The following is a 27,686-nucleotide window of genomic DNA, read 5'->3' as shown; positions in this document are numbered from 1 at the left end:
ATATTTTTCCGTTTTCTAATTTGTCAGCGGAAACCACGTGATTCAAAATTCCCATTCAACGAGAAAAGGGGAGATTTACGAGAAAATGTAAGATTTGTTTACATTTGTGAGGAAGTGCAAGTTACATGAACAACATCGCAAAGATTGTTGGGTTTTTGTTGTTTTTATTTATTCATTTTTTCTTCAATGTTCGACGACTTGGCTAAAAACGTTTTCCTCTCTTTTTTTTGGGGGGGGGGGGGGAGGGGAAGGAAGGGGGTGATCCTATGTGAGGTGGGTGCTTTACAAGTTACATTTTCTGAGCAAACCGTAAACAAACCTGACCTAGTTGTAAAACTAACGTTGTTAACAACATCTCTAACGACACCGCAGGCTCGGTCAATTTTCGGAAACCCCAGTTGGTCACTTTTGAGAAATATACAAGGTTTTCCAAAGCATAAAACAGATGTGTAAGCCATGAAATTGATTACATGTACATTAACTACGAGGATTTCAAGTGTAAGCATGGAGAAAATCCCTGACAGTGCATCATTGCCTCCACAAATTAATTCCTTAAATACCGTTAACGGGTCAGCTTTCGAACATCTAGGCTACAAACTGAAAACAAAAATCTCACTTCTACTGAAGGCTGAAAACAAAAATCTCACTTCTACCAAACATCTATACGAATAGCGTTTTTTCTATACGGTAAACTTCCTTTAGTTAGACCCCTGTTTCTTATATAAATCATTAATGGGCTTATTCAAGTTCATGTGTGGTTCAAAACGCAGTTTATGGAAATTGCATATAAGGCAGAAACTAGTCTTTTAATAATAAATAAACACACTTACCGTGGCGAGATATAATAGACGACAAACCAGACAGGCTTGCAATGCTAGAAATTTCACCGCAGTCAAATTCGCAAGCCTAACAGAAATTTTACAGTTAAAATCTGTTCACAATTACGGTGGGGGAAACAGTTATTTCCTTAACACAAGCCCTTCCTCCTGACTAATCCCGAGTACAACGCGAGGGATTATGGGCCTCCTTCCCATCATCCCAAGCGTCTTAATAATGTTTAATCACAAGAGGAGACTGAGAACGAGACACCGGCTCAGTTTGTGATTGAGCTACAAAAATATCAACTGATTACCAGGAGCCATAATCGGGGACGGAGACCGTAAGTCTCGGGATTCGCGCGCACCTATGATATGGGACAATTTTTCTATTTTTAGAACAAATTGCACCATCCTGACGTCATATATCCGCGCGAATTCACGCACATGTCAGGGGCTCTCGCGTGGATGTTGTCACGTTGCGTGATCAAATGGTGAGAGTTAGAGATTCTCTTGCGTATTTTTCACAGCGATGGCAGGGAATACGAACCAGGGCGCTTATATGTAGTTCAATGCTCTGGGCTAACGGAAAAGGTGGGTTTTTCAGGGTCGAAAACAAGACTTCAATCTCGCGCTGGGAATGAATAACAAGATCTGCTCACGCTAGCTGTAAGCTCATGCGTATGCTTAAGAATATAGCAAGAAAACTCTCTGCTCTGGTATCGAGTTAATTTGTGAGTTTCTCAGACAATGGTTAATCATAACCAAACCTGTTTTGATGGTTTCTTATTGTCTCTGCTTGTTTGGTGAGTTTGCAAAGGTTTTTGAAAGGAAAGTCTGACGCGTGCAATTAGCTCATTTGCATAGTGCAGCTCGTGTACTTTCAAGTCCGAGTCGGTGTTTTCAATTGTCAACAAATCTTGACAAAGATTTCTTTCGTTATCTTTTGTGTTGAGACGCTGCAACAAATTTCACGAATGCAAAAAAGGCTACTAACATCATGTGTGTTTCTTCAACATAAGCATAGTGAAGGTTTACACTGCGAAAATGAAAATAGACAAGGAGTTTTTATAACTCGATCAACAAAATCGAAATCGTTATTCCAAGTTGATTAAAGAAAGCGTCATCGTAACTTTGCTGATTGTTTCTGCTTTATTCACATATTTTCAGCTTAGCTTTTAATATGTTCTCAAACATTTATCAATCATAAACATTTAAAAACTATAGGGCTATTGTTTGAGTTCGATGTACGCTTTCACACGAAAGTGCGGCGGAAGTACAATTTGTCATGTTTACTGACTGTACAAAACACGCATCGGCGGGCGCTCTCATTCATCGACAACAGAGAATTTACTGGATTTTTACACGAATAAAACTGAGCAGTATCTACGGACGTAAAGTTATTAAGCCTCGATGAAACATCAAGCGTTGCTTACAATTCAAGCGAAATTCAAACTAGCAATTATTTTGTTTTACTATTCGGTCGCGGTAGACTGACAAATTCCTCGCAAGCGTGTGGCAAGAGGAGCTATGAAACTATGAAGTCCTGAAGCTCTGCTATATCTTAATATATCCAGCTAGTTTTTTGCTGTGTAATGGAAATTAAAAGCTGTAAATCTTCAACATATGTGAAATTTAAAGTGGAGTAATGTACAGCTCATGTAACAGAAGCATCAGTCGGAACACACCTTGGTCAGCGATATATATAAGCTTACAGCGGAACATACCTAAATTCGACACTGTCTTACTTCACTCAAACTGGAGCAGCTTACGACGAAAATACTTAAGCAAAACTCCAACAGACGTAAACGCGTTGAGTTGTGGGGCAAAAACATGAAACATTTCGGGAATTTCGGACGCCATTTTCCCCGCGCGACATCCGCAAAAATCCTCGCAGCATGCACGCGCGTGTGCCGCAGGTGATGGCGCAATTTGTTCGAAAAATAGAATTATTGTCCCATATCATGGGGACAACCCCAATACTTGAAATGGCGCGCGCTTACGGTCTCCGTCCCCGATTATGGCTCCTGCTGATTACCTATCTTTCATTATTATTCCAAAAGAGCTAAACATTACACCAATTGCGAAGTGTCAGAAGATCTTTAAATGCTTGCATGACATGTTGCCTTTTCCAAGCAGTCGTATGCTAGCCAGGCAAAGTGTCGAGAATGAATTCAGCAAAAATATATAGCGTTTCCCATGCTGAACGATTTCTTAAATCATTGCTTAACCCTAGAGATACTGCAGATCAGTGCGCAAAATACCTTTCACCATTTTTTTTCCACTTGACAAAGTTTTCACCAATTTTCGAAAACTTCCTAATATCGTTTGAGATCTTTCTGACAGCTTTCGTTTGGACTACTGAAAATGAAAGACGTGACAGGGGTGGAGTCGACTGACAAGTCTATCTCTCGTTTTCATTGACCAAACGACAGTAAGAATTAGAACATTTGTCAAATGCATGTCAAAACGTTCTAAAAAATTAAGAAAAACCTTTGTCAAGTGGTATGGTACGGCACGCAGAACTCTAACTCTAACAACACTGTGCACTTCTCAACACAAAAGATGTTCTAGCGTTCTTCTCTACCAAAGCTGTTTTAAGTTGTTATAACCTACACATAAGCGTCACAACGTGTCCCACCTTATTCAACCCAGGTACCCAGTACCATACACATCACTTTCTCCCACGCGATCCCCTGTATTTCCCATATTTCTTCCCGCGCCCGTAGACCTTCTTATACGATCCTCTATAATTACCCCTGTTACCGGACCCTCGGTATCCCCCACGGGCACTGAACCCCCTATACCCCCCTCGGTTCCCCCTTGATGAGTCGTCATTTTGTCCGTAATTCGATCGTCTGTTGCCAGACTTGGTTTCTTTGAGGTGTTCAAACTGATTCTCGAAGTCCACGACACTGTTGCTATTTTCTGTGAATTGGAAACACTTGATAGGAGAATTACTGACTCTGTCCCAGTCCACCTCATCATTTTCAGTGTCCTCTGGGGCCGTACTTGCACATGGGACGATCTTTTGTGCTTGTACCCTCGTGCTCGACCTTCAATCACAGAACAGAGTATGGCAAGGGATGAGAATACAAATTTGTTTCGTTAACCGAATCTTTGAGATGGAATGTTAAGTCATACAGTCGAACCCCTATCAAGCGGCCACCCTCGGGAAAATGGGAGATGGCCACTTAATAGGGGTCGACCGCTTAATAGGGTTTTTAGTATGTGGCTCAGGAGAAACGTCAAGTTTTAGCTCTTATTGACCGAGCAGGAGGTCTGTATGGGAGAATCTTAACCGAGGTCGTGAGTACAGACCGAACGCAGCTAGGTCTGTACAAATGACCGAGGTCGGGTGGCCGCTTTTTAATACTTGGGGCAAGGAAGACAATGGAAATCCTTCAGCGGGACGATCAAAAGCCTGCCGCCGCCGCAGCTGATAGAGGTGGCCGGTTAACAGGGGTTTTATTTACAGTATTTTACTGACAACAATGGCCAATTCGCTCTATGAGACGCGCCTGCAGGGAATCATGGTAGTTGTATTCATCAAAACAAATATCCAGCCCAAGATGATGAATACAACTACCATGATTCCCTGCAGGCCTATCTCACCGTGGGAATTGGCCATTTCAAGACTTTGAAAACTGGCCGCTTACTCTCACAAGGCGTGGCCGCTGAACAGGTGGCCGCTTCATGGAGGTTTGACTATAGTAATTTGGAGAATATCAGACCATTTTTATAAGGAGGATCGTGAGCTTGGTTTTCCCAGACACAATGCAGGCCGTCTAACTACTGAGCTACGCAGAGACTATTAGTGTACCAGACCGTTTGTGATAGTAAGGTACGTGAGTCAAAAACAGAAGTTACCTTCTCTGTTCATCCTTTCTGCTTCCTTGTCTCCTGTCTGTCATAGTGACTACTGGAGATATCAAACATCAAAAGAAATAACTCAGTAATAAAAAAAAAAAAATTTAACTATGCAAGCTGAATAAGTGAAAGATCGTATATTTGAACTGCGGAGAAAGATGCAAAGTCATGAATAATCATCCCAGTTACGTGCACAACTCGAGATGCTAAGAAATTTAAGCCTGTAAAAAAAGAAATAGAAAATTCAGGCTTGAAATTTTTTTCACGCTTTATTTTCACAGCTGTTTGAAGTAGCTACGTCTGTACATCTTGAAAAGTTTTGCATATCTTGAAAAGTTTAGCCTAAATTTTTCAAGTTCGTTGTTTGTAATCCGTGTTAATCTTTTCCATCCTTAACCATTTTTGTTCCTTTATGCTTTATTATTTTCTCTTTGGTGTTTTTCTCTCTTAGTAAACTACTATTTTAAGGTTTCCTTCAATTTAAAAGTAATTTTGTAAGTGGCAAAAATCAAGTCAAAATGCTGTGAATGCGCTCTTTTAAGTTGTCTACATAACCGCGATGATCATTCATGTCTATACCTTATCGCTAGTTACAAAACGAGTCGTTAGATAAAAGAAATTATTCAACGATTACGTCATTTTACCATATTAGGAAAAATAAGAGCCCGTATTGCACTGTAGAGCCGTATATTGTTTTCGTCATTCGCACGTGCCTTATGCACAGTACGATTTTCGGATGACAATTAGAAGCCGAAATCCTAGAAAATAACATAATAGTGAAGTAATAAATCAAAATGAAAGTATTGTTTAAAGTATCTCATTGAGTGCTATGTAATCTTGGACTCTATAAAGTTAAGCCAATGTGTAGTTAAGCACCTTCTGCTTTACGAGGAACATTTTTCTTGGTTCTTTTCCTCGTCTCCAGTTCTTCATCCACATGCTGCCTGTACAACTCTTTCGGAATCTTCTTGGCACAAAGCTCGCAAACTATACTGGCCTCGTCACTTTCCTCGCTGTCTGAATCCCTCGGCCGGCGAGACTTCTTGGCTTTTGAACCTTTGGACAACGGCAGCGGCCTCTTCTTGCTCCTGCCTCCAAGCAGCGCCAGCGCAACTTCGTTCTCGTCCGTCTCGTCTGTTGTCACTTGTTTGGGGTCTTTCCTTCGCGGCGAGACGCGCTGCGCGCCGTACTGCACCATAAGACCATCATCAGATGTATCGCTATCGGATTCCACTTCCTCGGTTCTTCTGGAAAACGTTTTTCTAGGCGCCTGTTCTTTGGAAGCTTTTCCAGTGGCATCATCTTCGTCACTTTCTACTGTCGCGTTTAGGGGAATGTAATCACCGCCAAGTTTAGGGGCATTTCCTAAAACAGGAAAGCAATGGCTAAGTGACAAGGAAAGCTACTCCTAGGGCACCTCGATTCTGGCGATTAAGCGAATGAGAAAAGGTCACTGGAGACTGGACAAGAGTGACTCACACTACCGACTCCCGGCCACGGCTCAAACCTGGACCTCTTGGCACTGATTCCAACGCACGTCACTAACCGCGTGGCAAGCACGACTCCCACACATATTGACTGCCTGGCAAACGCCCGGGGTATGCCGGAAATACGAACACGCGTATAAAGTAAATTATTAAAAGGCAAACACTATGAAATTGTAAGTGGCGTTGTCCATCCGTCTATCATGCTCTCCATCAGTTACAACCTCAAGTCTCTCAGTCAGCCTGTCTTCCCGTTCGTCTGTCCGACCGTCAGTTACTCAGTCCGACACTCAGTCCGACACTCAGTCCGTTCGTCCATTCTTACGTCCATCCATCCGTCAGTCTGCCTGTTTATCTGTGAGTCAGTCAGATAGTCAGCTAGACAGTGATAAACTCAGTCCGTCAGTCGGTCGGTCGGTCAGCCAGTCAGTTAGATGGTCCGTCCGTCAGTCAGATAGTAAGCCCGTCCGTCCGTCCGTCAGTCAGTCAGTCTATTAACAATACAGTAAACAGTACCTCCACCAGACGATCCATATGTATGCTTTGGCTTCTTCCTTTCAGGACTGCATGACACAAAAAGACGAAATCAAGGATTCTGCTTCGACCCACAACGAACTGCACATAAATACTGCATTGGGCGGAAGCCACAAGGCTCACCGAGAAAAACCTTTATTATATGATTTAGAAAATTACTCCATTGGGATTGGATAGGAACTGGTGAATTCATCGTTATTTTTTTAATCAGCACTGCAGGGTAAATTAATAAAGACGCTTTCGTAATTTTCTCTGACACATTATAAATGACTAATTGTATGAAAGCTCAAGCAATGAAGAACTCGTGATAATTGAAAGTTCTTACTGGACTCGCTAAGTGGAGTAAGGGCTCATGTAAGTATAACACAATTTTTAAATTACGCTCTTAGTACAATCCTTATTGCATACGCATTCATACGATTACCAATGCTAACTGACGGTGCATTAAGTTAAAAACTGCGTGTTCCTAACTCTAAAGCTCGATTTCTTCTCCGATTGCCATGCATTTCTTTTGTTACGAGTGAGGTTTTGGTCTATATCGAGACAATACGCCTCAGGTGATGAACCTCCTTACTCTCATCACTTCCCTTCTTGGCAATGCATTATTATTGTATGGAGAAATAAAAAATTGGTCAGTCTTGCGAATTCAAGGATTCTTGTAGCTCAATGCTTCCATCAGGTTTGAATTTTACCAAGTAACGTAATCACTCACTCACTCACGCACGCACGCACGCTCACTCACTCACTCACTCACTCACTCTCACTCTCACTCTCACTCACTCACTCACTCACTCACTCACTCACTCACTCACTCACTCACTCACTCACTCACTCACTCACTCACTCACTCACTCACTCACTCACTCACTCACTCACTCACTCACTCACTCACTCACTCACTCACTCACTCACTCACTCACTCACTCACTCACTCACTCACTCACTCACTCACTCACTCACTCACTCACTCACTCACTCACTCACTCACTCACTCACTCACTCACTCACTCACTCACTCACTCACTCTCACTCGCTCACTCTCTCACTCACTCACACTCGCTCGCTCGCTCACTCACTCAGTGAATCAATCAGTCAGTCAGTCGATCAATCGATTTGCCACAGTACAGGGGATGGGGTGTAGTTTGGCCTTTACCAAGATTCCACGCGTCTCGATAGTCAAGATAGCAGTGGAAGGTAACGAAAAACGTTCAAAATGAGAAACTTCCGTCCTTCCCAAAGTCATTGTCTGTCGTGTTGCTTCCGCCGACAAACTTGCTCGATGTTAGGGTTTTAGAACATTTATTTTCATAGTTACTTCAAAATTTCATAAAGGTTCGATAATTAAAAACACATACATGTACATAAATCTTTCAACGCATTGAAAGAAACACACCTAAGAAAACTGCAACAATTATCTTTTGTACAAAGATATACAAAAATTTCATAATTCAGCAATAAACGTCTAGCGGAGGGTGTTCTATTTAAGAGAAAGTTTTCAAAAAGCTTGTGTTCGAGTTTTCCACAAGCAACTAGTCAACAAGGTGTAACCTGGCAGACGATCGCTTGTGGAAAACGACAGCAAAAGTCTCCTTGTTTTAACGCAAAAATACAGTTTAGCCAGCAATTATAACTCCTCGAGATCTTCAGTGAACACTCCTCCACTAGAGCCAAATTGATGTTAAAATCTTTCAGTTTTATTTCTGCGGTCATGTTATCTCAGGAAGAAATATTCTTTACTTGGAAAGAGAAAGCAGGCAAAGAACAAGCAGTCAGTGATTTTAATGGGTCCTGTGCACGTGATCAGCACATGGCGCACACGTGCTCGTCTATCGGTGACAAGCACGTTATGCCACCACGTGACCATTTTTGACCAGTGACCTGCCCGAACTTATTTGGCAAATTTTAACACCACTGTAATAAAGGTTCAGTAGTGTGCAAATAAATACATTAAATGAGCAAATAAAATCAAGACCTTGATGCGTCAAGCCAGCTATAGACTTCCGCTGAACTGCTTTCTTCTTTCTCTCTCGCGTACCCACTCTCTTCGCTCTCTGATTCTGTCCTTAGGGCTGCTCTGGTGTTCCTGCTAGGTTTTCTCGAATCTTGACCAGAGCTTCTAGAACTGCGACACTGATCAAGGCTTCCAGAAGGTCTGGAATCCTTTTCAAACGCAAGACTTCGCTTGACGGACTCCGTTTCTTGTGTTGCTTTCCGGAGGAGCTTCTGTTTCGCGACAGGCGACCTCTGAAGCACCACTTTCAAGTTTTTTAATTCTCCTCTTTCGCCTGATAAAGTTCGGTAGACTGAAGGCAACGGGTTCGTATCAGCCCGAGCAGGAACACTGCAAAAAGGAGCAGCCCAAGTTCAGAATTATTCCTCTATAGTTCACAAAACTTCAGTTCCATAGGCAACAGGGAGCTTAAGCAAACCACGACGACCATTGGAACGAGAACGCCACCAAACAAAAGATTAAATGAGCAGAACAATGGCTGGGCACGTGCTTTATAAATCTTTGTACATTTTAGTTGCCGTCCTCTGCAAAACAACAACGTGAAATGACCAAGTTCTCCGTGATCTGAGGAACGCATTTAACGTCCTGAACAGATATAGAAAATTGCGAATTTCGCAGGTAAAGTATAAATTCATTTGTGACTCGGCGTTGCCGTCGTCGTTACTTAAGCTCCCTAATGTCACTAGTTAGGACGACTTTGAAGCTGTAGTGCAACCGCGGCTACAACGATACAAACAACAAACTGGTTGGCTCATCCAGCTCCTATAAAACAAATTCCCGCTAACAACAGGGAAAGTTTCCGGTGCCAAAATTGTAAATTCACTAGAATATAACAAAAAATTGCGAAGTCCAAGCAGCGAAAACAAGCAGCGCTGCAAACATCCCTCTAAACACCACGGTAATATACAACATTATACACAACTGGTTTGTAGAGGTAACCAAGTTGACCAAAATTGGTTTGCAAAGTAGGGTTTACTTCAGCAGTCACTACATTGAAACCTGGGGCTTTGTTCAACCGGGGTTGCCCTGCAACTCCTGCGTGGCAGCTGTCAACGTTTTTTCCCGCCAAAAATTGGTCTCCTGTTCACACGCGCTCGTAGTAGTTTCCTATTGTAAGGTCCGATCCTTTTAGCCAAACACACGCACACTTCTATCAGTATCTAAAGGTCTCTTTGAAAAAATATAATTTGAGAAAATATCCATACTGATTTCTTTTTCTCATGGCGACTATCAAAGGGCCTGAAGCAAACAGCTGGAACAGTAGTTAATAGAGGTTTTTCAAGGCGGCCATGTTAGGTGGCTGAAACAATGAAAATGTTTTGCATTAAAATGAACATTTTTCTCATGAAAGAAGAAGAAGAAGAAAAAAAAGTAGGCGATTCCCGAGTTCGCTTAGGCCTCTTTTTTAAAACGTGTCCTCGTGCAAAACCTGCCATATGAAAGTGAGCGTGATTTGCGTGCAAATGAACCCGTAGGGGGAACACATTTTCACAAGAATAGTTTCGCATAAAAACTCGCTTTGACACAGAGGTGAAAGGTAACTCGGAAATGGAATATTCCGTTGTTCCTGTCATCCGACATGGTCACCATGCAAAACGTCTATAAGGGTTGAAACAAAACCCAAGTAACAAATCCTGACAAAGAAGCAAAGATGGTGGGAAGACAAAGAATTCTTCTAGTAGTCTTCTTACTAGTTATTTTGCTTTCTAGAGTTTCTCTTTGGTTTTCTGAACTTTCAACCAGAATCTATTGCTTAGACTTTTTATTCCACGGGAGGCTGAGTTTGTATGCAACAGAATCAACGAAAATGGCATCCCGTGTGAGGTAAATGGCACCATCATACAATGGAAACCAAGCTTCATATCTCTTCAATATCTCGTAGAAAGAACTACATGAAGCTGCTATATCCAGCTTGCTCCAACAGTAAGAAAGCTATCAATCCTTAATAAAATCTCTTAAAACTTCAAAAATTCTGATATTTGTAGTATTTTTCTTAAAATGTTTCATTACACAGCGCCAAACAGCAGTAGAACACTTTATCCAAACATTCACCTTCTGATGCTCGGCCCAGACTCGCTCCTAGCACCAGTCTCCTCTCTCTGTGTGGGTGGGCCCTGGCAGTCGGAAGCATGGGCTTCTATCTCTTTTGAAGTAAAATGCTGATAACACAGCGGACACTCTACGGTGGACTCGCGCATGTCGGTCTCGGCATGCTTTGGCTCACTCGTGAAGGGCAAGTCATCAAGAGAGCTGGTGGACAAGAGAGGGAGATTAACAAAGAACTGCTTAAGTATGAACTGGAGAAAAACCCAGAAACACAATTATTGTAGTCAACGTTCAACACGCTACTTGGCTTTAATTGATAAGAAGAAATGTGCAATTCAACGATAGAGTACGAAGAAAGCGATGCAAAGGGAGCGGTTGCTACAAACAAAATAAATTACAAGTTATAGATGAATACAGTAAAAGAAACAGAAATAACGAGCCGAAGGTAGACGATACTTACAAACGTTGTATGACTAGGAAGCTAAGCAACACGTAAAAGGAAAACAGCAGGGCGGTAAATACAACGGGATGACAGTAGCGTCGCGATGAAAATGCACAAATAAACTAGAAAGACGCATACAAAAGGGGACTGAAACAAAACAAAATTATGCGAAAAAACCTAACAGAATATCGATGACGTGAAAGCGAGATAAACGAAAAGAATGCGATGATCACGAAAGAATGCACGTACAAACGGAAAAAATAACAAAGAATTAAATGCGGCTGCAACAACAATTCTCTCGAAAGTGAACGGGCCAGCATTAATCTCCACGAGCCAAAGCCTGTTTTTATACTGAAGTTAAGGACGATTGAGTTCGCGCCCATTGTTACTGAGCATCCTTTCTGCGCACCACATTTATGTCAACGCCACACACGTCATACATCGAGCGCATGCCACGGAAAAAATACAAGCAAGTATAGTGATTGCAACCACGTGCGCTAACTTCACCTGCAGTTTACTCTCTTGGATGTTCGGCGACCCCCATTTTTCTTCCCGTAGATCAATTCCTTTCCCGATTTTATCCATTTTAACAAAAAACAAAACAAAACAAAACAAAGCAAAACAAAACAAAAAAACCAAAAAAAAGAAAAAGAAAAAAAAAAGAAAAAAAACAAAAACAAAAAACAAAAAACAAAAAAACAAAACAAAACAAAACAAAACAAAAAAAACAGGAAAAATCTATTCGTGAAAAGTTACAAATATTTCGCTTTTTTCTAAGCCTATTCAACCTGAAGGAAGAGGATCAGCTCTAAAAGTTTACTTCATATACGGGTACGTTTACCTGATCTCAATTTCACTAATGTAACTTTTTTATGTGCGATAGTTGTAGGCTAACTTCATTTGAAAATAATCAAACATTCTTAATCATCACAGTTTGGTGCGCAACTTGGCCAGTTGCAAAAATAAAGACCGAAAAACGTTCATGCTTGAACGGCAAGTCACCAGTTCCCAGCTACAGCTGTACCTTGATAGCTCAGTTGGTAGAGGTAGAATTCCGTTAAAGCTTGAATTTTTTTCACGCTCTATTTTGGCAACTGCCTAAAATTGCGCATGTTAAATCTTACCCCGCAGTTTGAATAAATGATCTTTCACACTTTTACTGGAGTAGGTTTTCTGTCAGACATCAGCACCCAATTTGCTTCATTTTTGAGATTATTCAGCAATTCAAAAATGCTGAATGTAACCTCTTGACTAGCAACCTAACAAAGGGTCGAGGGATAGAAAACTCCCAACTCAGTTAAGTTTGGATTGGACTGGAGGAAGGCAAAACCTCTTTGACACCCTTTAGTACCCTGAACATTACCTTGATGGACAGGTTTCTCTCAAGTTCCGCCTCCACGCCATCTGATGTCTCTTCTCTGCTGCAGCGGCAGCTTTTTCGGCTGCCGTTGACCTCGTCCGTCTCACACGCTCACTTTCACTGCTGTCAACATCGACAACTACTTTCTGTTCTTCAGCCAACCTCTCCTTTGCTTGATTAATCGAGGAACTTGCTGCCGAAGATGACGTCCCCGCAACGTCAAACGAACCTTCTTCTAAAGTCACTTCCGTCTGGTTATTAGTTGTCATATCAGATTCCAGTATCGCTTGGGAAGGCAACAGTCCCTCGCCATCTGCAGCCATCGTGTCAAGGATACTCTTGCCGACCATTCCTTGAGAGTCACTCTGTGGGGTTAGAGACTGACCAGCAAGTGGGTCTTGATTGTGAGTCCCGCCAACATCTCCGCTATCAGGAATCTCACTACTAACTGAAGTTTCCTTTCCAGGGAAACGCATAGAAAGCAATGGTCGAGAAAAGTCGCCCTCATCATCGGTTGAATCATCGCTGAAAACCGGCCGCGAGACACTTCGGCGTTTAGAAGGCCGAATTATCTCTGCTTTGTTTTCTTGGTCAATGTCCATCAAACTCAAATCATTGCTAGCTGTTCTACTGTCAGGTAAAACTCCACCCTCACTCGATGAATTCTTATTGTCCAGCTTTGTTTGACCTGTTCCAGAACTCACTGTTACTTTGCTATTATTTTCTAGTGTCCCAGCTGACGAACCAACCGTACTTGACTGAACTTCACTTGCTTCACGGTCTGAAACAACATTGGCATCGTCCAAACTGCCTTGATCACCAACTACAGGTTCTCTAGTCTCTTCTTTTCCATCATCGGCAATTTCCACATTGGAAGTAACTCCATCACTGCTCGACTTAGTTTGTGTTTTAATGGATGGTTCGCCTGATGCTTCTGTTTTTCCCGTTTCCCAGTCCTCCGCAATCTCTATATTAGAACGTCCTCGATTTCGTGAAAAGCTCGGCGCTGGCTTTTTAGTAGAGCTCGATGGGCGAGCCATCTCGTCCAGGTAAGATTTCAAACATTCACCATCATCACTATCGCTGTCAACTGTATAAGGTGGTACAGTTGCACTGGGTGCTTTGCTTGTGGAGGTGGAGGCCGTTGCTTGCTTTACAGGGTTTGATGAGCTCCTCAATCTTCTTCTGCGATCAGAAAGGTCAAATTCTGATTGGCTCTTGGTATCTGCTCCTGCTGTTATTTAAAAAAAAAAAAAATCCAATGATTAACTTGTGGAATACAAGAACAAGTGATCACACATATGAGCTTATTTATCACATGGTTGGCTCCGAGAGTCGGCAAGATGAACCGAATCCTGCGCTGTGATTGGCTACCCGAGCGGGCAAGATGACGCTTCCTTGCCCAATCGGGATAACCCGATACGTCCCGCAAGAAAATAGTGTTCCTTTTCCATATAATAAATCCTTTATTGACCAAGTTTGTTCGGACAAGATGGCTGGATATTGGCCTCGTTCTTTTTTTTTTTTTTTTTTTTTTGCAATGTTTAGCCATGGTACCAAGTCCTACCGCGGATAATGTTGTCACGCACGCTGCGTGGATAATTACGAGGAGGATCAAAATGCGCTTCACAGAATCGCTTATTTCTTGACCGTCCTGGGATAGTGATCTAAAAATAACTTGCGAGGGACTACCTTGGGAAATAGAGTGTATATGGAGGATTAACTGTCTTACTCTTCATGCTCTCTTGGTCAATGGTAAGCCATCTAAGTAAAAATCTACGCGAATTAAGATCAGATATCCACACACCGTCACGGTCATGACTAATCTTGTTTAACATTGATGAATTGCATGTATTCTCGAGCTTGAGAAATTAGTGAGAACTGCTGACAATAACTCACCTCCATGCAGAGAATTCCTAACGAAAACGGAACTCCGGGTCCCTACAGAAGCAGTACTCCTCCTAGGCAGCTGTAGCTCCAGTGTGTCTCTAGTACCGGGAAGTACGGGGGCTCCCCAGGGGATGCGTGTTTTGACTTTGGACTGTGCCACATACAACCGCCTTCTGAACTTTTCAAACATTCTGATAATTAGCACGGTATAAGCTGGCAAGTCGAACCCAGGAGGAGCAAAATAGATGTTCGCTTTCATGGCTTCTTTCAAGTTACTGGGTCTGCATCGTGTTTTCTTGTATCGCCGAGAAAGACGAATCATACTGGTAGGCTGTGGATGATAAAGAAGCTCCAGTAAGAAAGTTGCAGTCAACCTCCTCTAAAGTCTTAGGTCAACCAACAAATAGCTCAAATAATGTATGAGCGGGGAAGAAGAACCCAATCCTGCATTGTGATTGGCTACCCGAGAGGGCAAGATGGGGCTTTCCTGCCCACTCGGGATTATGCGCTGTAGTACTCCTATAGTACTCTTTTTCCATATAATAAATCCTCTAATGATCAAGCTTGTTTGGTCAAGATGGCTGGATATTGGCCTAATTCTTTTTTTTTTTTTTGCGTGTTTATGGTCCTTGACCCTGTCTCGGTCTATAAACACGCCAAAAAAAGAACTTGGCCAATATCCAGCCATCTTAACCTCACGCTTGGTCAATGACCCATATATATTTTCGCATTATTTTTGTATTTTTATAGCTTTTTTTTGTCGAACACTTTTATCACGAGCCCCTGGCTCGGGAGAATGGGTAACCACTCTCTGTGTCATGACATTAAATACATTATTACTATAACTACAGCATCACTATTACAGTAGCTGAATGGACATTGCTACTTTGGTAGCTACCAACACACGGCGAAAGAGATCAGAATAACTTGAAGGGATTGACATAAAATAAATAACGGACGTTTTGTTAGGCCTAAAAAGGCGCCTGCAATAGTATACAATATTACAATCATAAGATGGAATTCCACCCGATCTGCAAAATCACAAATAAAAAAAATGCCACATTTCTCAATTGAAATACCGTTAACTTCCGAAAATGACGACCCTCGTTACTTTCGGAATTAGCAGCCTCTGGGGCTCGTTACTTTCGAGGGGTCGTCGTCTTTTTACGAAATAATGTTCACACATCAAATGTTTGGTAACTCACGTACATAACTCATATTGTACGGTACTTGGATGGCACATGTACTTGTATCAGGTTAGCAAACTTGCCTTTGGCATAAGCTTGAAAATCAAGTTCACCGCAACCACTTTCAATATTGTACATACATGTACCATGCATACGTTATTTAGAATAATAAAATGTATTCACTTACTGTTCTTATTTGTCTGGTTTCTGCACTACAAAAACAAAGAAAGATAAGAATTACTATCGAAAATAATCTCATAGGATTACAGCTTTTAGTGCACACAATCGTACAGTGACTCTGTGTTTTCCAACACACAGTCCTTAGTATAAATCTACTAGTCTTCTATCACAAGTGCCGTTCTCTGATTGGCTACGCTACGCTATTTTTCTGGTCTTTTTTCCAGTAGTGTTATGGCTGCATTCGCATCTATTATCATGTCTACTCACTATCTATTCTGTGATAGATAGTGAGTAGCGTAGCAGTCTGCCCTTGTTAACAAAATGATGGCCGCTTCTTAATTGGCATTTTCGAAGTGTCTGTGAAGGGGATTTAGATAAAGTTTTGAACGACTAGTGGATTTATACTAACACAATTACATTATTCGCTCTCGATTTCTATGCGTAATAGTTGACTCGAGCTCATTATTTAATTGTTTAATGGTAAGGAGTGCAACTATTCAACTTACGATGGTTCCTTTCCATTCCTCTTGGCTTTTTCGTCAGTATCACTGACTGCGATCCTCTTTGGTGATGGGTCATGGAGCCCATCTGGAGACCTCTTTGAACACTTCTTGTCCATGTCTTGCATATCATCGGAATCACTATTCTCCAGAGACACCCAAGGTTTCTTTCGCTTCAGGGAAATTTTCCTTTTGAATTTCAATGCAAAAAGTCGTTCCTCATCTTCGTCATCTGTAACATCGTCATCATCCTCTTCAAGCTTGCGCTTCTCTCCCGGGTTGACATCATCATTCTTGGCATTTCCACTTTGAATTACTTGATCTGTGACCTCCGATTCAGACAAATTGGATTTTTCTTCAAGGTTGTTCTCTTTCTGACTTGACAATTCTGCTGCATCCCGTTTGCTTCTTCTCGAATTGAGCTTCCTTCTAGTGTCCCCCTTATCTTGCCTACAAATACAAAAACATTAAAAATCTATGTCACACTTCTGACTACCTTTCACTACAGATTGAGCTTATCATAGCAACCATAGCAGTGTTGAAGTGAAACAAACTTTCAAAATACTACAGATCTGGTCTGCTGAATAGCTATAATTTTACACTCCTGACTTAGTAAAATTGCGATAATGAAGCTCTCCACCCACTCCCCACCTCCCACACCAAATTAGGCTGTCCTGAAAATAAATTTTGTAAGCCTTCAACATCTCAGAAGTCAAAGTTTTTCCAGTAATTAGTCTCCCTCTTCACAACCCCAGACAGGAACAAGTTTACATGTCAGTTTTTGCAGTTCTACACTAAGTACATTATAATTTGGGTTTCAGCTAAAAAGAAAGAAACAACCCCTTCCAATAATTCTTTTAAACCTCCTATTGAGAAGCGTAATTTGTATTTTATGTTTTTTCAGTATGATTCAGCTCAACTCCTTCAACTCTTTCCAATAATTCTTTTAAACCTCCTATTGAGGAGTGCAATTTGTCTTTTATGTTCTTTCAGCATGATTCAGAGACTTCACTCGACAAGACTTGTGAAATTTGACTTTCTTGCAACTTCATCAGTCAACTAAGCCTAAAGTGACTAATTTGTGGGAAGTCTAAAAAAATACTTGAACCAGTGAAATTTGGATTTCCATAAGCTTATGAATTTGTATTTAAACAAGAAATAAATAAATAAATAAATAAATAAATAAATATATATATATATATATATATATATATATATATATAAAATACACATTTGGATCCCACTAATTCGAACTCCGTCATTTTGAATTCCCGGTTATTTCAAGCTCAAAGCCATAACCCTTCAATTTGCCCTTCAGTCATTTACTATCAGCTACTTCGAACTCTTGCTATTTTGAACTATTTTTCGTATCCCCTGAGAATTCAAAATAGAGGGGTTCAACTGAATATATTTTGTACTGGAGTTTGTGCTCAAAAGCTCAATTTGCTCCCACAAAGGGCACAATGTTGAAAAAAGAGCACATTTTGAGGAATCTGATATACTGCATCAGCAGTTACCAACTTAATACTCCAAGTAATGCTATAACGGTGAGGAGAAGTAATTTGGTTTGTTCAAAATCACCTTAATGATGGCCCAGCTGTTGTAGCCTGTTGGGAATTTGTCTCCTTTCCAACCTCGCCATTTGGATCTGGTGATTTCGCAGTAACTGGTAATGGAGGACTGTTAGGAAATTCTGGATCACTCTCGATATTATTGGCACCCTATAGCAAGAATTTAAATCATTGTCAAACATGATACATGTACTACATCTGCTTTTACAGTTACAAGAAAAGGGTGTTAAATGACAACCCAGATAAATGTGTTCCACATCATGACAGAACCCTACATTCATTCTCCCAGCTACAGTTGTTGTACTGATTTGACCTACAATAGAGGTGGAAAACTTGAAACCCTTGTTAGTCAAACCATTTCCACACTTTACTGCTTCAATCTTCACTGTTCAGTGTGCAAAGAAGGTCCTCTCCAAAAGGCTGGGGCTGGTAGGTTTTCCTGTCCATCACTTGTAGATGGGTAAATCTTTTTGAGGAAATAAATTAATTTTAAATTGCTAGAGTACTATAAGAGTCAAACTTTTCTGAGGTAGTAAGAATGATTTTCAGGCTACCTCATCATACATGTACATGTAGTTACAGCTTGTGTGAGGGGCAAGCCCCAAAATTAGCACCCTTGACTATTCTTGTTAAACACTATATCTTATAAAGAGCCCCAAATGCTACAGTACCTACTGATTTCAATATAATTATCATTGCATCTTTATGCAGTTGTCACAGACCTCTTTATCTGACAGTTGTTCCTGGTCTTCAGGTGGAGTAACAAACAGGTCTGGAGACTCTGCACCCTCTCTCTGATCTCCTTGTTAAAAAATTTATGAAAACGTTTATGTTAATTAGCACAACTTCTTACTTGGTAAAACATACATGGAAATGGCACTGCTTGTGAAGCATGACACACAGACATCAGCAGACCTGCCAACTCTCCCAGTTTTGCCGGGAGTCTCCAAGTTTTTCATCAAATCTCCCGATCTCCTGGTTAGAGCACCAGATCTCCCGGGAACTACCTACCGTGGCTCTTTTTAATTTTTTTTTTTCATTAATTTCGTTATTTTCAAGATTTCAAAAAGGAGAATAAAACAAGAAGGGAATTTGTTGCTCTTATTTGAGCTGCTCTTGATCAGAAAAAGTAAAACAGAACAATCAAATTGATATATATTTAACGAGCATCCTAACTGGTCAGAAATCAACCAATCAAATTGCACAATACATGGTACAAAATTGGCAAGATTTCTAGCTGTCTCCAGGTTTTTGTACTCTGGGGGTTGGCAGGTATGCATCAGTGTGTTTAACCTTGCAACAGACTTTCCTGATCAAATAAATATTAAATGTCAGATACAAAGTAGTTAGCAGTAGCCTCAGGCTTTCCCTAAGAGTAATCTTAACAAGTTTTCAACAGTTTCCGCCTTCTTCATTGCGCAGTTACCTCAAATGTTTCTACCAGCCTTCAATGGAATCAAATCAGCACTCCTTTAATATATCAATTTTCTCTGACTTTTCTTCAAAAGTCAATTTTCCTTGACTCAAAATAAAATTCCCTGACTTTTCCCTGACCTGAAGAACTTTTTCCCTGACCAGGCAACCCTCTTTAATTCATACACATACAAGCACAATGACTGTCAACCACATGCAGTACTTGTATGTTGACAAGCATTATTTTAATTAGATGTGCAGTCTTAAAGTTGTACCATTCTGTCATTGACTGTCTACACCCTGTTATGCCTAATTACGAGTATGTGCATGTACATGGGAAAGGCATGTATGGCATAAAATAGTTATGCAATGTTCTCTTACTGCACAATTTCAATATCCCATTCTTGACTCAATTTTCTTTGCATGCATGTTAGGTTAAATGCTTGTGTGCATACTGACAAATCAAGTCAAAAAGGACACATTTCATGGTATGTCACTTGAAAACATGAGCGTGTGTCTTTGTTGCATGTTCTTATTTACTACAATGACAGGTAAAAGCCCTTTTCAAAGTTAACTTTTCTCATTTAATCCAAAACGTACAGTACATGTGCAACAAATGCATGAGGCAACTTTGGGCAGTTTTGTAGTTTCTGTCCAAAATTGCCTTGCATCCATGTAGGATTACATTGTAATTCAAACGAGACAAGCTAACTGTGAAATGGGCTATTGTGTACAACAGGCAGATGAATAATATTGTACAAATATAGTGCTCTTATTGGAGATTTAAAATTTAAAAACTGACGCAGCAAACTCACACACCTGTGTTTTTTCTTGCAGTTTCTGTTCCAAGACTCTTTGATCTGTTTGAGTTGAGAGGTTCAATTTGTACTTGAAGGTTCATCTTTAAAAGGGAAAAAAATGGCAAGGGTTTAATTTCGATGATACATTGTAGTCAACTAATGTCTTAAGGCTTCAGGAGCCACACAGACATGTACACAAGCTTGTATCCAATCAGGCATGCACCACTCAAGTTATTGTATTGTATTGTATTGTATTGTATTGTATTGTATTGTATTGTATTGTCTTGTCTTGTCTTGTCTTGTCTTGTACTGTGCTGTACTGTACTGTGCTGTGCTGCACTGTATTGTATTGCAGTGCACTGCATTGAATTGTACTGTATTTTAGTATAAATTTACTGTAGTCTATTATGAATTAATGAATTTAATTGGCTCTATTACTGTTTTCTATCTGCTGATAGAAAACAGTTGCACATGTGCTTGTACACGATTTTTTTTTACATGCATCAGTGCACATTGCGCCCAATGTTTGAAACTCTATTGAATTGCCTGATGCAGGGCTTGAAATTGCGACTCACTGGTTGCCAATGCGACCAAAAATTGAGCACTGGCGACTCACGTTTTGTCCAATGACTAATTAAGAAAACCACGACACAACTTTTGTTTGAAATCTTTATATTAGGAAATCAATTGGATATGGTAGCTAGTATACAACTCACCTTTCCGTCCCCAGTAAAATAATATCTGAATATTACAAGATAATCGAAAAAATTGAACATATTTCGACACATCGATACTGCGTTCACGGCACGCCATATTGTTTCAGTGGCTTCTTCCAAAACTGGGATCGCAGCCGCACTTCAACACCATGTGCTTTTCATTTGCCGCGAAAATGGGGGCAGATACCAATCATTTGAAGTAATTACATGTGCGTGAATTCTTACGTGCGGGAATGAACATTCAGCCAAAAAGTTAATCCAAACTTTTAATCCTTCATCAGTTGTTGAATAAAATATGTGAATATGCAAGGACCCGTGTTTGTCTCACAATGAAAACCACGGATTTAAAATGTTTTATGCTTCGCTTCATTTAAAATGACTATGGAGACAACCATTACCTTCGGACCAGAGACATATCACCTGAGAACAACGGTAGCTTCATAACTAACTGTTACTCGTGTTGTTTCTAATTGTTTTCGCTCTTTAATTCTGACTTTTCTCGGATGCAAAGTAACATATAAAATCCTGTTCTTGTGTGAGTTATATATAAAATAAGTTGGCGACCAAATTTTTCTGTTACTCGCCAGCTGGCTCCTGAACGAAAAAGTTAATTTCGAGCCCTGTGATGTACACTGCAACAAAATAAAATAGCTCCTTTCGTTTGATGTGTTACTTGACATTTTTTTATGCAAGGAGACCTCTGACAGTAAATTTATTCTATTTAAACAATTAGACTACCTGCCCTCACTTTCTGTGAGCGAAAGATAACACATTTGTGCCTTTTTGACCATCTGCTCCTAGACAACTCTGGCTTGTAGTCTACAGTAATAACTTATCATAAGCATTTTACTGGCACCTCACATTGTATTTGTGATTAAAAAAATATATACTTATTAACAATAATTATTGTTCATCACTTTAAATTAAGTAGGAAAAAATGGCAAGGAAACCTAATAAAAACCAATAGCCCATTTCCGAGTTGACCTAAGCCTCTCTGTCAAAGTGAGGCTTGATGCACAACCATTCATATGAAAATGAGTTGAATTTGCATGTGAATGAAACCTCATTTTCATATGAAAGGATGGGCACCAAGACTTGTTATGAGAAGGAGGCTAAGGGTGATTTGGAAATGTCCTATTGAGTTTGTAGGCTTAGGTTACCTTACTAGCAAATCAGGATCAGGTTCTGTAATAAATGTAACAAGTTACTCCTAGTATTGAAGCAGCATTTAGCACGTGCATTCTTCATTAATTTTTCTAAATTAATAACATAAAGACTCTATTTCCCACCAATCAATACAGAACCAAGAAGCTAAGCTACCGACCAACTAGAGCTTGCCCACCATCTTAAGTTATAATAAATTATACAAAAGTACATGTATGTAATAAACAGCAGTTACCACATCTTGCATAGTGCCACACATTTTCCTTCTCTCCTCCTGTTTCTCAGCCTCCATTTTACTCATCATCAGAACTTGCTAGACAATGAAACAAACCATCATGAAGCTAAAAGGTACTACTACTACTAGTTCCTAGCTCTCCTCTAGGAGAATAGGGCCACATAACAGCTAAAGCTAAAGGGTATATAACAGATATTTTTTTATTTGCTTAATGGAATCTTCACGAGTTCTGGATTTAAAAATCAAAAAAAAAAAAAAAAAAAAAAAAAGAAAGAAAGAAAGAAAGAAAAGAAAAGAAAATAGGTGTGAATGTTCATTTTCGGCATTTTACATGTAGCCATCCAAAAATGTGATTTGGTTAGGTCAATACATGTATTTACTAATCCATTTCTGATCAGTTCCTTTTTTGGCAGTTTGCCTTTAAAACGTAACTGCAGCTCTACCACCCTACCACTCACCCAACCCTACTGAGGGGAGCAGGGATGGCACAATGGGGAGAGCACTTGCCTTCCACCAATGTGGCCCGGGTTCGATTTTGGCCTAGTGCTATACATGTACGTGGGTTCAGTTTGTTGTTGCTCCCAGGATTTTCTCCAGGTACTCCAGTTTCTCCCCTCCACTGACAAAAACCAACATTGCCAAATTCCAGTTTTATAGATGAGCCACATGAAAACCAGTTAAGGGTGATGTGGCTTCTTCTCTAAATATTGCATTTTGTTACATGTATTTATTTTTTTACCACAAGTATAGCTGAGTTAAATTTTAAGAGTGATTACCTGTAACTGCTGCCACTCATCATTTGGTTCGTCATCTGTACATATGCCCATAAAAATTAATAATAAGTCATTGCAATATATTTTAATTATTAAGGCCTTTAGAGCAGTTTTCATTTGAGTGTCGAAAAGTAATTGGTTTTGCATCAACTACACTACATGATTGGCTTGAAAAACTCGCACCACTTTTTCATCCAATCAGAAGTCAAACCAAAACCAATTGTCACTCACTCACACAGGTTTTCCTGCACTTTGCGTCAGCTACATGTAATTACTTTGAGCTTTCATTGGTTCACTGGATTGTCTGTGACCTTTGTGATTGGCTAAAGTGATAACACTGCTTTCTGGTTTTACCATGCTCAATTGAAAAACGCTCTACATGTGTACATGTACATTGTAAATCGACCCAATCAATGGGTCAAGTAAGAGCTCTTGCAAGGTCCGACATGAATGGCTGGATACCCTTTGAGAGAACAATAGAACAAACAACAGAAACAATGCACCTAACCCAAAAACAATAACAACTATACACTATGATGACATATAGAATTAAAAGTTTACGAAAGCTGCTACACTTCTGCAATCAACAAAGCCTCTCTCGTGGTTACCAGCCTCTCTCGTGGTTTTACCAGCCTCTCTCGTGGTTTGAGAGCTATCTCACTAACAGGACTCAGAGAGTGTCCATTGAAAATCACCTTTCTTCTGCCGCCAACATCAGTAGCGGAGTACCTCAAGGTTCCGTGTTAGGGCCTCTCTTGTTTATTCTTTACATAAACGATCTTCCTTTGGCCGTTGGTCTGTCTAGTGTTATGTTATATGCCGACGACACCGTTATTTTTACTGCTGCTTCAAACATTGACCAACTACAGCTGAACTTAAGCCTTGATCTCAATAACGTCTCTAACTGGTTAACAGCAAACGGTCTTTTCCTCAACCTAAAGAAAACTGAGTATGTTTTATTTGGAACTCGGCAAAGGCTAGTCAGATCTGAATCTCATAGTCCGCTTTGCATGGAAGGAAAGGAAGTCAACCAAGTAAAGTCGTTCAAGTACCTAGGAGTCTTGCTAGACGAGTGTTTATCTTTCAACGATCACATAAGCTATTTAAGGTCAAAAGTTGCTAGCAGACTTGGCCTCCTGTCACGATTACGAGGTTGTTTAACCACGGAAGCAGCAAATAAGATCTATTTGTCCACGGTGCTACCGATATTAAGCTATTGTGATACGTGCTTTTGCCCTCTGGGAAGCACTAACAGAAAGACTCTTGAACGCCTGCAACGACGAGCTGCGAAAATCGTATACGGTTTTAAACCTGACATAGCCACGGAAACAATACTCGAGAACCTACGCTGGCCCTCTCTTACAAAAACCATGGAAAAGCACTGTGCACTGTTAGTTAACAAGTGCTTGGTCGGAGAAGTTCCTCTATACTTTAAAGACTATTTCCTGTTACGCTGCCAGAGCGACAACCAACATGTTTTTAACAGATGCACTAGATCGTCAATCACTGACATTATACTTCCTAAATTTCATTTAGATGTCGCTAAAAAGTCTTTTTATTATCATGGTGCATGCACATTTAATAGCCTTCCAACGAACATAAAGATTTTACCACCTAAGGAACGTTTCAAGGCTATCTCCGATTTTTTTTCTTAGGTTATTTTTTAGAACATTTTCAATTCTATATCCAATTTTTATGAGAACGCTATTACCTTTTTAAGCTTTTAAATTTTTTAAACATTTCAGCGTATCTTTTAAAGTAGTTAGTTTTTTTATAGATATATATTATTTATACATGCTCTTTTTATTTTACGTTATACAGGGCCCCCGTTGATACCAGTCCTGCGACTGAAGGGGTCACCCTGTTTAAATATTGATTATTATTATTATTATTATTATTATTATATCAGCAAATCACAAGGATATTTAATTACTGAAGATGATGCAAACCGATTGCTGGATATACATGTACTAAATAACCCTGGAGATAATACCTAGAGATGAATTGAAAGCCCAGGAATGGCAACTACAGGTGCACATGTATACAATAGCAGGCAATAACAACCAAATGGAGGGATACCATACTACAGTGTAACATGATACATCCCTTGTGAAACCAACAAATCTCATGTAAACCAACCAAACCCAGTTGATCTTAGCCAACACTAGCCTTTTAATAGTCCCAACATAAGGGAATACTAAGGATATTCATGTGTCCTTAAAGATACATATACGAAACACAACAAGGGATAAAAAGAAATCCCGCAGATACTTAATAACCAGTTACATGCCATAACACCAGAATATTGCCTAAAAAATCACATTACATGTGCATGCAACTTTCTTCATGCACAATCTAACACGTCTTCAACACCTGCGATTTGAAATGTCTAATGACCTTTAGAATGTTGGTGTGTCACAACAAGTTTAATGAAATAGAAGAACTGTAGCCAGGAAAACATATCAAAAATTTAGAAAATTGTTCACTGGCTATATAAAGTTAAAAACTTTTGAGCTTTCAGCTGTCAGACTACGGCCTTTGATGGACAAAAATAGAATTGACAACTAGGAATATATACAAAAAGTCAACAGTCAACTACCTTCACAAATGAAGTGTTCATGTGATAAAATGCTTCTTGACTGAGTGAGGTTACACTAGATGGGTATAATACATGTACACTGTATTTGGTTCTCAGTCAAGAAGCACAGACCTCACTGTACTCGAGACACAGAGGTCTGTATGTCCTGACCTTGGGCCAAATGTTTTCCTGTCTATTCCTCCCACTCAGTCAATAACCACACAAATATTTAGAGGCTTCAATACACATGAGGTTTTACCTGGAAACAAATGTTCTTGCTCCATTTCTCGTCTCTGTCTTCTTGTTCTCAATCGTGACAATCTACTGGTTCTGTTAGATTCCATCAACTCTTGCTACATTCCAGAAAAGCGAAAAATTATTACTAGCTTAAATATAATCATGTGAAATAAATCAAAAAGCAGAAATAGGTAGATGTGCGTCTCCATCCTTGGAGGCCCAGGGACAGTCAGTGGGGCAAGGGAAATTTGAAACGGCAGGGAAAAATTGGGAGAGGAAAGTTGGAGGAAGGGTGAAGATATCCCACCAACTGCCCCAGGGCTCCAGAGGATGGAGCATCTCCTTCACAGATGAACCGCAGTTGTTTTAAAGAATCAGAGAAGATGACCATGTGACAACACATGTACCAGACATTGGAAGACATACAACCTCTCTGTGAATTATACATTTTTATTTATTTTGCACACAAAAAAAATGTACATTGTACATGTCAATGCTTAAATATCAGAGCTAATTTCTAATTCCTGAAATTTTGTGGTAGGGTCGTACAGCCACATGTAGATGTTGAGAAAAACATTATGAAAACAACCAGTGCCTAGCCTCACTGAAGCACTCAGACCTTCATTTTGGCTGTTTATTAACAGTTAAATCATTGTTAAAGGGACACCTTTTCTAGTTAAGGACTTGAGCTAAACTGTAATTAGAAAAAGAAAAAAAATTTGGAGCAATTTACAAAAGAGTTAAAGTTGAGCTCTTTAACTCCTTCACAACTGTAGTAAGCCATTTTGAAGAGAATTCTACAGGCCAGTGTTCTTGGATTTAGCAAAACTGTGCATGGTAATTGCTATTAACTGGATCTGGCTGCAGTAATGACAGTTTTTCCGTGTGCCTTCACGTATAGGTTGCATGCCTGGCCACAAAGCTGCATTTATCCATTGTGCGACTTATTCCCCAGCATGCATGTCCCTTAGACACATGCTATTTGTGTGGCTCCCAGTCTCTCTCTTCCTTTGTGCATGTATTTACATGTCTCCTCGGGCAGACCAGTTGTTTTCATCTTGGACAAATATTCATTACAAAGGCAAAGATAATAAACATCTGAGCTTTTGTGGGAAATCTCCAGGTTTCATTATGTGGCTAACAACAAGATCTGAAGTTCCCACACAATGCAAAGAAGGCTACAAAAGAACAACAGCATGACACAGAGTACCGGTATATGTGACGAATCCCCAAAGAAGACTTTTTTAAACATCAGCATACCAAAACGACACAACAAATATAGCTTTTTGTTGTGTCACCAACAAATTAATTTCTGTTACGTGTCATTAAAGATGTGTACATTATTCATCGTGGTGTAAGATAGGATAGATGAATTTTTCACTCGTTTGTCTCACGATGGAGAGAAACAATTGACCTCATCGCCTGATGAAGACTAGCAGTATAGCAGTCGAAACGTCGCGATCTACATCTCAAAGCGACTCTATCGTGAGACAAACGAGTGAAAAATTCGTCTATCCTAAAATTAATTTCTTTTTCGATTTTTGCCCCCTCAGCTGTATAAGCTTAGTTTACACTAAGAACTCGCTTTCACTTTGAAACTTGTAGCGAAATGCCCTTGAAATGCCCTATTGAAGCTGAAGAGGACGATTCCGAGAGTTCTTCAGAAATATCACTTCTGCTTAACAACCTAATATACTTTGTCCATTTTGATACTAACCGTATTTATTTCCTCAACTTCATCGTCTTCATCATCGATAATTTCAACTCGGTTACTCGAACCACCTCGACTGAGAAAATCTCCCATGCTTCTCTGAGCTGCGTCTCGACGTTTTCGACTCATCTTTCCACGTCAGGCCCCTTCCGAGCCATTCAACTTTTAG

At 40.1% G+C, this 27,686-nt stretch overlaps 1 protein-coding gene across 1 annotated transcript; it reads right to left on the bottom strand.

Annotated features, from left to right (window-relative positions):
* Positions 1-144: 144 nt before the first annotated feature.
* Positions 145-27,648, bottom strand: LOC110064703 (uncharacterized). Its single transcript, XM_089295793.1, has 17 exons — positions 27,524-27,648; positions 25,829-25,922; positions 22,995-23,029; positions 22,219-22,296; positions 20,123-20,204; positions 18,613-18,692; positions 17,901-18,040; positions 16,326-16,769; positions 15,827-15,851; positions 14,462-14,783; positions 12,566-13,796; positions 10,767-10,964; positions 8,676-9,044; positions 6,686-6,732; positions 5,562-6,050; positions 4,686-4,737; positions 145-3,871 (listed from the first exon to the last, which is right to left on the bottom strand). The coding sequence occupies exons 1-17, from the start codon at positions 27,644-27,646 to the stop codon at positions 3,490-3,492; spliced, it is 4,191 nt and encodes a 1,396-aa protein (XP_089151919.1). The 5' UTR covers positions 27,647-27,648; the 3' UTR covers positions 145-3,489.
* Positions 27,649-27,686: the final 38 nt, after the last annotated feature.

Source organism: Orbicella faveolata, unplaced genomic scaffold (genome assembly GCF_042242905.1).
Source record: "Orbicella faveolata isolate gen_17 unplaced genomic scaffold, um_ofav_v1 contig_1, whole genome shotgun sequence".
NCBI classification, from domain to species: domain Eukaryota; kingdom Metazoa; phylum Cnidaria; class Anthozoa; order Scleractinia; family Merulinidae; genus Orbicella; species Orbicella faveolata.
This window is presented reverse-complemented; position numbering and strand designations above follow the sequence as displayed.

Coding starts and splice junctions, on each gene's coding strand:
- LOC110064703 (XM_089295793.1), bottom strand. CDS start 27,646: ATGAGTCGAAAACGTCGAGACGCAGCTCAGAGAAGCATGGGAGATTTT. Junction 18,693..20,122: donor AACTGCAAGAAAAAACACAG/GTGTGTGAGTTT, acceptor TTTTTTAACAAG/GAGATCAGAGAGAGGGTGCA. Junction 4,738..5,561: donor TGTTCCTCGTAAAGCAGAAG/GTGCTTAACTAC, acceptor TGATATCTCCAG/TAGTCACTATGACAGACAGG.